General features: G+C 39.6%; 1 protein-coding gene and 1 non-coding gene across 7 annotated transcripts in view; both read left to right on the forward strand.

Annotated features, from left to right (window-relative positions):
- Positions 1-2,553: 2,553 nt before the first annotated feature.
- Positions 2,554-2,627, forward strand: trnat-agu. Its single transcript has one exon. It is a non-coding gene; the product is annotated as a tRNA-Thr (tRNA).
- Positions 2,628-3,897: 1,270 nt separating this feature from the next.
- srpk2 (SRSF protein kinase 2) overlaps positions 3,898-13,477 on the forward strand; it is a 69,012-nt gene continuing 59,432 nt past the window's right edge. For 4 of the 6 annotated variants that reach the window (XM_040026191.1, XM_040026195.1, XM_040026194.1 and 1 more), the window contains exons 1-2: positions 3,899-4,023; positions 4,234-4,300. In XM_040026191.1, the coding sequence (XP_039882125.1) occupies positions 4,008-4,023; positions 4,234-4,300 (83 nt within the window). In that variant the 5' untranslated portion in view covers positions 3,899-4,007. Of the gene's footprint in view, positions 4,024-4,233; positions 4,301-13,477 lie in introns of all 6 variants that reach the window. The other 2 variants (XM_040026192.1, XM_040026196.1) reach the window with 1 other exon arrangement.

Genomic DNA, 13,477 nt, shown 5'->3' on the forward strand with positions numbered 1-13,477 from the left:
GGCAAGTTTCACTCGGATGCCTCTTTGAAACAAGTGGTATCGCCCCCTGATGGCCATTAAAGGGAGGCTTAAGCTCCCAGGCCTCTAATGTAAAGACATTAGAGGTCTGGAAGCTACTATATGTCCATCTTCTATATACAGTCTATGGAAGGAGCATAAGCCTTTCCTAAAATTTTGTTCAATATAAAATTCAACATAAAAGCTGAATATAATACAAGAAAGTACCACTATTAAACAAAATAGTTTAAAACATCATCAGAATATTTTTAATGAGTGTTGTTTCATTATATCTAACCATGAAATGTTAGAGGCGGAAACTGAACCACTTCCTCTTTGTTATTGTATTTGGCCTGTATGAGCTGGGGCTAAGATTTCAGACACAGCAACTGTTCCCAGCAGGCCAAAGACTGAAAGATGTAACTGACAGACGAGGAAGATCTGTTATATTTTTACCCCACTGTGATCTGTGGCCGTAAGGTCACATATCCTCACATCATGTTGCTTAAGTCAGCTCCTCTCTACTTATATTAAAACAGTGAGTAACTACAGGGAGCTGAAGAATTAATCCCATAATGATAGGTCACAGACAGAGCCTGTGATTCTGGACGAGATAGAAGCATGAAAGACTGTGGAAAATGGCAGAAGGCTTTTGTTTGTGGAGGGGAAAAGGATTTGAGCTTGCATTGTGGCACAGCAGGAAGTGAACCTGGATTTGAAAGTAATGTGACCATGTTGCTTTCTGACGGCAGACAGATTGAAACTCACTGTGGGCATCTTTTTACTCAGTTTACGTGCCTCCGAACCTTTTATAGATACTGTGCAAAGTATCATTTAAGTTTGCTTTTCTTTCTAAAATATTTTTGTGTTGTAATTAGGATTTACTTATATTACCTATGTTTTTCTTTTAACAATAAAAACAGAAATAATTGTAATTTCATTCATTCTAAATGGGAGGCAAAGATAAAAGCAGTTTGATGGCAAGAAGAACAGTTACATATTGATAAGTCCTAAAGAAACATAGCAGCCTATCACATGCAATGTTTTGTGACATTAGCAAACAGTAAGGTGCACCATACAGTCACCGACCACTGCATTAGGTACACTTCTTCAGTTGCTCATTGACACAAATATCTAATCAGCCAATTACATGATAACAACTCAGTGTATTTAGACACGTTAAAGACATCCTGTTGAAGTTGAAGCATCAGAATTGGAAAGAAAGGTGATTTAAGTGACTTGGAACTTCTCATAGTTGTTCACGGCAGAAGAACTTGTGTTTCAGAAGGCTCTGAGTATTTCAGAAGCTGAAGCTGACCAACTAGGATTTTTCCACACATTCGTCTATAGCAGGGGTCTCCAATTTAAATGAGTTGTGGGCCACTGCTGGCACTGTCATCTCACTGAAGGGCCACTTTAGTGTTCAAATAGTACAAAAACAAACAAACAAACAAGAAAACACCCACAAACATTTCCAAAAAATTTAGTGTTTTGTTTGTTTGTTTGTTTTGGGTTTTTTTTTATGTTCAATATAATTACTTTTTCTGGGATTAATTAAGTATTCCGATTGAATCTGATTAATAAATGTCACATTGGGTAGCATTTTAAACTATTATCCTGGTTTTGACTTTAAAGACTTCTTTTGATATAATAGCACAAAAACAAACAAACAAGAAAACACCCACAAATATTTCCCAAAATGTAGTGGTTTTTTGTTTGTTTGTTTGTTTGTTTTTGGGGGGGGGGGGTTACATTTTTTTTTACATGAGCTCGACAAAATGAGCCAGACGATTGGAAAAATGTTGCTTTGTCTGACGAGTCTCCATTTCTGCTGTCACATTCAGATGGTTAGGGTCAGAACAACATGAAAGCAAGGAGCCATCGTGTCTTGTATCGGCAGTTAAGGCTGCTGCTGGTTGTGTTATGGTGTGTCATATTCTCTTGCCACACTTTGGGCCTCTTAGTATCAGCTGAACATCATCATCAAGCATCACAATTCAGTGGTGGGCGTTATGGACGGCCTTTGGGGGTCCAGAACTGTCCAAGAAGATCACTGTGCCCACTAATCAGAATTTTAAGCATGACCCTACCGGAAGTAGTGATGAGCACATTCTGCACTCACCACGGTCAACGGCCCCGGTGTTTGGTGAGTTTATCAATCCACGAGAGAAAGTGTCTCTGTTTCCTGCTGTAAGATATGTGTTTTTGCACGTTTACTGCTGTGGCTACAGTGCACTATCCATGTATGAGTGTATCACTGTATGATGCATGGTGTGGCTTGAAGTGGCTAGTTTGTCCTTCGGTTTGTTGTGTAGCCTGTAAAGGTGGTCCACTGTATGCTTAGTACGCCTTTAGCATCGAGTCCTGTACTAATGTGTAAAATGTAAATTTAACGGCTCTTACATGCATTTTTAGTTATAACCTCTGTGTTTTTTACAGCATCTCTGGCTGTGTATTATTTTATGGCACAGCCAGTTTTAAATTGAACTCTATTTTTTTCGGCAATATTGCCTACATTGATCGTTGCGCCATTGCGGCTACGTCACGTTGCATAACGGCGCCGTGGCTTAGTTGGTTAAAGCGCCTGTCTAGTAAACAGGAGATCCTGGGTTCGAATCCCAGCGGTGCCTTTTCGGCGCGCCAGGAGAAAGCTTCATGCTGCAGTCGTGTCATTAAAGCGCCTCTTTGTTAACAAACACAGAGGGCTGATGTCAGGGAACATGGAGAGCTTATGAAACAGTTTAATTCTCCAGAATACCAAATCCTGTGATTATAGCTGATTTTGGAAAATATTAACATTCCCACAAATCATCTGTAGGTCCATAAAAAGAAGAAATATCCAGTGACTGTTGATGTCAGAGGTCAAAGGAGAATGGCCAACTGCTTTGAGCTGATAGGTAGGCAAGAGTAATTTAAATTACTACTCACTACAACCAAGACATGCAGAAGAGTATCTCTGAACACACAACACGTTGAACCTTGAAGCAGATGAGCTACACCAGCTGAAGATCACTACCGGTGCCACTCCTGTCAGCGGAGTGTAGGAAACTGAGGCTAAAATTCCCATAAACTCACTGTGATTGAGCGACAGGAGACTGACAAAATGTTATGGCTCAGGTTGATGGTGACGGTGTAACAGTAGGGGATATTTTCCTAGAACACTTTGGGCCACTTCGTACCAACCATGCTTTACTGTAATGTCAGCATACTTGAATATTGTTCCCGACTTGATCCCTCATAAAGGGATGGACCTGGCTGAAATAATCTCAAACTGATTTCCTGAACATGACAGTGAGTTCATGGTGTCCACCGTCACCAGTCGCATCATGGATTAACCTGGATTACAACCCACTTTACCTGGGTTGGGATCCATTAAAGTGGGTTGGAATCCGTCCTTTTTTAACCAAGGATTTAAATCCTTGGTTAATAAAAGAATCAATCTCTTCTTCAAAGAGTGATCTGGCCAAGAGGAGAACATAGACTGTAACAACAATCATACACAAATACAGCCGACACCTCGTACTAGCATGTGAACACACAATAACATAGCAAGTACATTATGAAGGTTTTTTTTTTTTCAAATGAGATGTCTGCTTATATGCTGTATTTTTATGAACTACCAGCAGTTCGGTTCAGCTCCTCATTCCAATCATTTAACATTATTCCCTGAATGAACACCATCACTACCAGTGTGTATTACACAAAAGCTTATACGGTTCTAATAAATATATTTTCCATTTTAAACTGCATTTATTTATTTATTTTTCTGTTCCTGAGAAAAAAAACAACAACTCCAAAATAAGATGCTGTTACACTCAGAGTATTTTGTGTGTCGCTGGTCCGCGTAGGTCTGCTTGCAGACCCCTGTTTGAAACGACAGAGGGCGTGCGTGTCATCGATCGGCAGAGGGGTTAGTGTGAGTGAGAGAGTGATTCTGAGACACTCAGGGGGACCTGGCTGCTGCTGCTGCCGCCGTGCTGCCCGCTCCTGCTGAGGGAAGAGGAGGAAACATGAGCTCCAGGAAAGGTGCGTATAACTCATCCTCCAACTTAGCTACGCTAACCCACTCCTGGTGGCGGAAGTTATGGGTGTACGTAGCCCTTGAGGGTATGCTAAACGCCATCCAGCCTCGTTGATGATGTGTGATTGTTCTCTCTCCCCCACCGCCACCTTTCCTCCTACACCCTTCCCCGGACTCGTCTGTGCCTGTGAATGAATGTAACCTCGGACCGGCAGTGATGGCCATCCAGGCTAGAAAGAGGAGGCCGAAGGGGAAGAAGGATAAAGCGGGTCACCATCGCAGGTAAGCGGGGCGGCAGCGGGGAAGTGTGGACGTGAAGTGTTTGTTTACTGACAGCGGGTCCCTCTCTGTGTGACACAAGCGCTGCTGCCGGTGCGTCGGCGGTATGACCGTGGACATATGGCACGGGCTGGTATTTTTATCCTACAGGCGGGGTCCCGTGGAGTGTTTCGAGTTACCACTTACATTATATGTGGACGGTGTGGTCCCCGGGTCTCCACCTGATTCCCCCAAAACGACTGGGTCCTGCACCGCTTACAGCATGCACATACTGGTGTAGTTTATTTTGCATGCCTGAGCTTCCAGCACAGATGGTTTCTTGGTAGATTTTTTTAAAACTAGGGTTTCAAAGCGAGGATTGACAGATGTCACGGCTCATTTCCGTTTTATTTTTAGCGATGGCAGCACCAGACTGGCACGGAGTAAACGCCCACTTACATCGCCTAACCCGTGTGGGGAGTCTCTGGCATGGTGTTATGTAACTTTTCTTGGCTCTCCCGGTGCGTTGTTTCCTGGTTTTGCCAGGCAGCTTTACGGTATGGGTGCACGCGCAGTTCGGCGTGATTTTGCCGGCGTGAGTAGTTGCAGCCGAGGCTGGCGTGCCAGCAGCGCAGTGGCTGCGTAAAGTGCATGTGAATTGGAGTGGAGAGAGTGGGGGGCTTTCTTCATGGCGTGACGCTATTGGAGCGACGTCACCAGCAGCCGAAGAAGGCATCAATTAGGTGATACCAACGGTGCAGACACCCCAGGGTGGCTGCTGGTGGCTGGAATGTGCTGGAATGTCCCAAACACCTGGACAGTCATAGTGAAACCAGATGTGCGCAAAAATAGACGTTTATAAAGGCAGATGTTCCAAGAAAATGGAGAACAGACTCCACAATTGTCTTGTAAATAAAACATGACTCATGCAATGGCCCTACAGGTGTCCTGTAATGGATGCTGGCTCGCCTTTAGCCCTTTAAATGCTGCAAAATGTAATGTAGTGGCTAATGGTGAAAGGACCTAAACTACCCCCCCCCCACCCCCCCCCCCATACACACACACACACACAACAACAACAACAACAAAAAAACCAACAAAAAACCCCTGAAAAGAACCCCTCCACTCTGTAGCTAGCATTGTAGCTAGCATTTTTCTTTGGAGGCTAATCAACAATAATTTTCCTCAAAATTCAGTAGATCCCCCCCCCAAATATAAGAACATAAAAGCAGTATATTACAACATTGAGATACTACAACAACAAAATATTTGCTCAATAAACTGCTCAGACAATGCATCAGTTATTAAAAAATATTTGGCTATTATCAGCTCACTAACAGATGTGACAGCAGTTGTTTGTTTTAATGTAATGCGTTCCCCTCAAAAATACCTTCATTCTGTGATATAAATTTCTAAATGAGTTTCTTTTATGTTTCTAAATGAATTTCTAAACGAACTACACTTTTATGGCATTGATATCTGGAAGAAACACAATATATAAACAAACTATTTATTTAAAAAAAAGAATTTAGCTGAGTTCCTTTGCACTCTGACCTGTAGAATATCCCTTTAGAGATGCTGCAGTTATGTAATACTTTCAATACTTGGCGATCAAGAAACCCTGACACTTGATTAAATGTGGTTAATTTTTGATCACACTATGTGAAGTGTTAAGTGTGCCTCAAACATGTTTTGGCACATCTGTGCTTCAGTTTATGGTTACATATCAGATTACGCAGGTGCCAGTTCCTGAATCTGGTGTGCTATTATTGACTGATTTACTGCCAGCGCTTCTTTATTAAACTTTAGTTGTAAAAGTGTGAAAAGCATGTATTTTTACATGCTTACAGTAGGTTTTTGCATTTCTGATCATTTCTGATTTTAAAAAAAGCTGACATGGTGAAATTATTTTCACTGATGTAGTTTTATCATACAGGTCATCAGTTCCACAGTTTATATTCTCTATCAGGGTGAATGATTGATAACAAGCTTTATAAAATATAGAACAGTTTTGACAGTATACACTGCAGCTTGATGATGGTGTAGGGCAGCACATTCCTTTAGTACAACAGCCAAAAAAGAAAAAAAATGTATGAGCACAACAGCCTAAATAACAGGAAATGGCACAAAGTGCTTTGCATTTGATATCATCAGATTGCACTATACAGGAATATATTAGAGGAACAAAGAGTCAATAGGGAAATAAACACTGGGAATTACATGGCAAGGATAAACATAGGAATAAAATAAACATGGACTTTACACACCATTTAAAAAAAAACCTTTGAACGAACTAAAAGCAAGGATTAAAAAACCATGAGTCTTTAAATTCAGATTATTATAGATATGATTTGAAATGGGATATTATTCCAAAATCTGGAGGCAGAATGTGTTATAAGCAGATCAGAAATGTAATGTGGGGCTAACCCACTAATGGCTTAAAAAACAAAGAGTAAAAATGTAGAAACACCTCTTTTTTTCACTAGTAATCAGAGAGCCAGAAAAGGTGTTCTGCATTATAGTTGTCCAGTCGAGAAATAATAAATGCATGGATTATTGTGCTGAGGTCTACTGGGGATAACAATGACTTTACTTTTGCAATATATCTATGATGGTAAAAGCTGCCTTTCACAGCCTTTTTTCTCTTGTTTATTAAAATTCAATAAACTGTCAATAAAACACGTAGATCTGTAAGCTGATTTTGAAAATTAGCACACAGAAGACCAAGAGTAGAGCTGATACTGGAAACTAAGCTGGTCCAAAAATGATCACTTCACTTTTCTTATCATTCATCTGAATGATATTCATTGGCATCTAGCATCTGACGTTCTCCACACAGCTGAGCAGGTTCTTCAACCAACCATTCTTTGTGAAACGAGTAGGTAAGGTTGTGTGTCATCTGCATAACAGCAAGATGCAGTCTTATATTTTTTAAAAATCGAGCCGAGGGAAAGCATGTGTAAATAAGAGAAGTCCCATAGTGGAGCCTCTGGTACTGGAGCAGAGGTAGATGAGCAATTTCCTATCTTGACCGAGAAGCTTCTGTCCCTTAAATAAGAGCTAAATTGTTTTAGTAAGATAAAAACTAAATGAAAGAAGGAGCTCTATTAAAACAAAGTAAAATAAAATAAAAAATGAGCTGATTAAGTACAAATGTTAATAAAAAGAGCAAGATTACCATAAATATTAATAAAATGAGAACAGATTTTGCTAAAGGAAAATATTTGAAAGCGAAATAAAACAAGGAAATATTAGAAGGTATTAAAGTGAGTCAGCAAACAAAGTGTCAGAGTGAAATTAAAATATATAAATGTAAACTGTTTGATCCCTGACGTCTGTCAGAAGCAGTTATGTCTTTATCTCACTGTCTGTGTCTCTTGATCTTGTGCTCTTTCTCTCACGTGGTGTTTTTAAAAAAATAGGTCACACATGCATCCATCCATTTATTCATACAACCATTTATCCATCCCTGTAATGATATGCTTATTCAGGTCAGGGTCACAGTTGAATCAAAGTAAGCTCATACACAGACTCTCAAGCACAATCACAGTCTCTCTCTCGGTTTCTCTTTGGTAGATTTACACTCCTGTTTTAATGGCGTTTTCATGGACTTTTATCCACATCCATTCCCATCTTCTGCCTTCTGCCATTTGAGATGGGCTTTTCTGTTTAGAAACCACAACAACTCACATACACTCACAAACACACCTTTTATCTTGAGCCTTAATAACGTAGATAAATAGTAAAATTTCATTTGTGCTACTTTTATGTAAGCAGTGCGTTGTCACTTGACTTTGATGTCTTTGAAATTTAAGCAGATACAGCGTCCTTTGTTTGAACTAATTCAAGTGGAAACATAAGCAAGGACAGGAAGGTTTGTATAAAAAGGACCCAGCGGTGAGGGTACGAGGTGTTTATGGTTGTACCAAATTTGAAACTGAGACCAAGTATTCAGCACAGTGATCCACAATCAGGGCAACATGGTATTTAACACTGTTACCTTACAGCAAGAAGGCCCTGATGTTTAAATCTGCCATCTGGCCTTTCTGTGTGGAGCTTGCATGTTCTCCCCGGATACTCTGGCTTCCTCTCACAGTCCAAAGACATAGAGTTAGGTTAATTGGTGATTCTTAATTGCCAACAAGTGTGAATATGAGTGTGAATCCTCTCTGTCTTATTTTTGTGACAGAGGGGTGACCTGTCCAGGGTGTACTCCGCCTCTCAGCCTATGGCAGCTTGGATAGACTACTACTGTTTCCGTCTAGCTGCTGGTGGGGTTTTCTCTGTATCAGTCTGTGTCCTTAAGAGAAACATGACACTTTCAAGAAATAGATGACTGGGTTATCCTGTTAAGTTGTCTGTCTCTCTGTCCGTTTAACACTGTCTGTTAACATTGCGAATGAGCAAGACTGATAACATTTACTGCTTATCTCCCACATTAACCTTATTATTTTATTATTAGCCATAGCTGCTAGCTGCTACCTTAATGATAACAGACAGCTGGTGTGGCTACAGGGTCACTGCTATTAGTGTTGTTGACGCCAACTTCTTCAGCTGCTATTGAGATGAGGGGCCGTGTGTCTCCCTCTCTGGTGGTAAAAAGAGTAAAAAGGGACAAATATACTTATAATCAAAAGAGTGTTAATTATTATTATTTATTATTATTGACATAAGTATTTGTAGGGTCCCTTAACGGCTGCACTGCAACGTTTTACAGCCTTTATTATGAGATTATGAGATGTATTCATGCATTTTCTTTGTGTGTTTCACTTGATGCACAGGAGTGTTTTTTGCACTTTCCACAGATCAGTTATCATTTATAAGGCAAGGCTTAACCTTTTTTTTACTATGACAGTCTGTGGGGCAATATGAGTTAGCCGTCTTTATTTATTTATTATTTTTGGCAGTCATAATCGCTGGCAAATCAGATGCAAAGTCGACCCTTTATGCATCTTAGCCTCATAATATGCAGACTGAAATAAGCAGTAGAATCATTGTCAGTCCTCTTAAATAAATTAATGTTGTTCTTAAAGATGTTTGTGATCAAATACCTGCAAAAGATCATAGCTTCAGCTGTATGTTGTCGTTGGTGCAACTCTCGTTTGCTATCAGTCTCAACTAGGTGAACTAGGTCAGGATTACCAATACATGTCAATTTGTTTGTGTTAAGTGTAGCCTTACAGTGGAAGTCTTATTTATTTGAAAAACATATACAGCGGAAGGAAAATACATGCATTTAACTTTAAGGCAGTATAAACTATCTGTTTAAAGACTTTATTTACTGCACTTCATTATGGTCTTTTAATGGACGATGTCCATCTCGCTGTTTGTCTTTCACTGTTGATCAGATACTGGCAGGAGGAATGTTGCAATTCAGCAATGCATTTGAGACTTTTGTCTTCTCATTGACTCAGAAACAAATATGTGCATATTTTTTTTCACACAAAACCATGATGTGTGAGAAACCACATGCTCAGTGTTGCTTTGATGTTTAAAGACCATCAACACAAGAACTGGCTCAGTCACATGTTTGAGTGAATTGCTCGGCGCAGCGTATTTGTGGAGCAAAGAAACCGATGTATTGGCCTTTCAGCTACAACTCTGGCCTTCAAAGTCTTTTCCAAGCTTTTATCACTTCTGTTCAATGTGCTGACCACATGTCATGTACCAGGCCTGCCTGGCCAATGCGAACACAGTGCTATTATTTATTGGATTTATCCATTAACGCAACACAGTATTGACTACGCGTGTGTGTGTGTGCATGTGTGTGTGAAAATGTGAGACGTCTGTAGGTGGATATATTTTCATATTGGTTGCAGACTAAAGAAAGTTCACACTAAGTTCAAGTTTTTATCATCTGGATTTTGCTTTTGTGGCCCTTTGAGGTTCAGGTTATCAAATGAACAGAGTAACCCGATCTTACTGTTTTCTTTGATCAGCAGTTTTTCCTTTCTTTTAGCCTGACTGATTGGACTACTGGTTTTCTGTGTGTGAGAAAGATGGATAGTGGAGTCTTGAAAGTTTGCTTGTATTGACTTTTTTCACTAATTTTACTTTTTCTCACCCAAATCAGGCCCAGGTCAGAGAACAAAGATGCAGGACTTTTTTGTGTGCAGGGTCTAGATTACCAGATTGTGGAGCAGTATAACTTTAAAAAAGAAAAAAGTTCTTATAGCAGATCTGGTACTCTTACTATTGATTAATCTGTCAAGTGCTTGTAATATATGTCTAATCAATTCACAGTTTCTTAAAGTATAAACCTATTATTGTCGTTATAAAGCCATTATAACTAGGAGTGGGGGAAACAAATATGAGTGCATAGTACAGGATAATAGCGTGCTATTTTGTGTTGCAGTATTGTATTGATAGATGGACACCAAATGTTGATCTTTTATTAAATAAATGTGTGCTCAGGGTATACTATGAACATGCTCCTCCATCCTGTGATAAGGTTAGACGAGAAAAATGAAATTAAATCTGCTCAGCCGGAAAAAAAAACACACTTAGCTTGACAAACTGCCTCCTAATTCAGTCAAAGTAATGGCTCAGTCACAAAAGTAAAAACAGACAAGCGACCTCCTTGCATCAACAAAAACGTCGGTGGCTGCCTGCTGATTGTATAGAATTTTTTCCCGTTCTGTGACCGATTGCACCTTGCGGTGATTAAATGGTTGCCTAGAATTTGAGGGTGTTTGCACATTCATAACTACTCTTGATTGCAAGGGGATTGTGCAGGTTGCCTGATATAAGGCAACCTTTTTGCAACAGTTAGTCTGATGTGCACTGCAATCACTCTCAGAGAGTTAGTTAAAGGTTTGCAAATAACTGCCTTCTAATTTATAAATGCAGCCAGACTGTCAATGTGTTGCTATCAGTCTGAATTAATCGTTGCCATTGAGCACAACTCAGCTGGTTGCACTGTGGTTGTGTTCCTTTAGAGCAGGAAGGTTCCTCATCACAAATGTAAAAGTGAAATGTACATTTCTGTCTATGTAGAGTGCAACAGATATGGGATTTTGAATGATTTGCTGCAGTTGTTTCCTGTATTATCAGAGACAGATTGGATGCAATTGCCAACTTGGCCCAATTCAATTGCAGACAGATATTAGACTGATTGTAGACTGATTCCATCTTACGGCAACATTTATAGCAGGGTTTAGTGACACTGTTCATATGGTTGAAAATCGCAGTTTAGCTTTGAACACCTAATTTGCTGTTGAAAAAAGGTGACAAATCCCAATATCAAATCTTCACAAGTAAGCAACAGGAGCAATTAATCTTTGAGATGTTGCTTCCAAGCTACCTGGAGAATTTAGTATGAAAATATCTGACACTAATTTACCATCGCTCAATAAATATTAGTGTAATTGTTTTAAATCTTTTTAACTTATACCTGCTTACTCAGTTCAGCTCTCTCTGTGTTATTAAGTCTAGACCGTTGCCTAAAATAAACACCATCGGCTGAGAGTTGTTTGGAAGAAAGGCTGTGCAGAGTCGATGCCTAACTGGTGACTGCTGAATAATGATGTCATGTTGATTTACCCTGGGCCTGCCATTTGTTACTCACCAGTTTCACTGTATCCTGAGGCTTAAAGTTGCCTGGATTAAAATCGATCTGGCTGCATGCATTTTCTCACTGACTCTATAGACTGACTTTGCATGTTATCAGCAAAAAGAGCTTGTTTAAGACAGGATAAACTCAGGGGCTTCACCGAGATAAGATAAATAAAGATCATCTCCCTTTAAACCAACTTTCTTCTGATTGACTGCCACTCTGCCCTGTTTTTATGACATCATAAAGGTCCAAGAATAGAAAAAAATTGCCAGTAAGCTTGTTAGAGGATGACCGAGCCTTTGCGAGTTTCAGCTGCTTGGGCTCATTGTGAATCACCTCTTTCATTAAGTGGAACTGGATTAACATACCAAGGCTTACAGGTTTTTGACTGTGAAAAGTGACTCCAGTATAATAGCATTCAGTAGTCATAACTTTTTTTTGTTTTTACAGACTGGCAATAGGGAATCTAAATGCTAATATTCTTATTGGGATGTACAGTGTTTATTCTCTGGTCTAAGGACACAAGATGAACTTGGAGTTTACTCAAATACAGTATGTAATGCATACAGAAAGGTTACATTTCAGTGTTATAACATGGAAGTATGAAAAAATAACCATTATTTACATAATGGGTGGCTGTAGTTCAGGAAGTAGAGCAGGTCATCTACTAATCAGAAGGTTGTTGGTTTGATCCCTGGCTGCTCCAGTTTGCATGCCAAGAAAGTGCACATAAACTTAAATTTGCCACCCATCCCTGAAGAAGCATGACCTCAGTTATGATTTAGCACTGTCAGGCAAGATGCCGAACCCCAAGTTCCTCTCCTGTGCATCCATTGGAGTATGAATGTGTGTGAGATAGAAAGCACTTAGGTAAAAAAGTGCATGTGCAAATGGATGAACTAGGCATGTAGTATAATGTTCTTTGAGTGCTCAAATAGAGTAGAAAGGCGCTATATATGAACCAGTCCATTTATCATATTGAACATGCACATTCATTTCTATTTCAAATATTTTTTAAAAATATTTTCCCATTGTTAGATAGCAAGCGTGAAAGGAGATGACTAACCACTAGCCTAATAGTGCACACCCTGGTTCTTGTATTAAAGTTCACCAACGTCAGGCTGCTGTTATTCTGGTTTTCTTGGATATTTGCCATACCAGTGAATCTTGGGGAAAAAAAAGAATATATTGAAAGGTGTGTGTGTGTTTTATTATTTAATGCAAAAAGATAAACTTTCATATAATCTATTCATTACACTTAAAGTGAAAATCTTTTTTGTTCTAATTTTGATGATTATGGCTCATAGCTCATGAAAATCAGAAATCCAGCATCTCGAATTACAAGAATGTTTCCTTAGATCAAAAATGGATTTCTAATACATGTTCTAAAAATTAGATTCAGTTACACTTAGTTGGCATGTTTCCACAAATTACTGCATCAGTGCGGAGTGGAGGCGATCTGCTTGTGGTGTTACTGAAGCCCAGGGTAGTCTGATAGCACTATTCAGCTTGTCTGTATTTTTGGGTTGGATGTTTCCCATCTTCCTCTTGACAATACTTTACAGATTCTCAGTGGGGTTCAGCTCAGGGGTGTCGGGTGGCTAATCAACAAGTAATAACATGGTCAGCAAACCGTTTGGTTGTAT

The sequence above is a fragment of the Simochromis diagramma genome, unplaced genomic scaffold (genome assembly GCF_900408965.1).
Source record: "Simochromis diagramma unplaced genomic scaffold, fSimDia1.1 OVJJ01000293.1, whole genome shotgun sequence".
NCBI lineage: Eukaryota > Metazoa > Chordata > Actinopteri > Cichliformes > Cichlidae > Simochromis > Simochromis diagramma.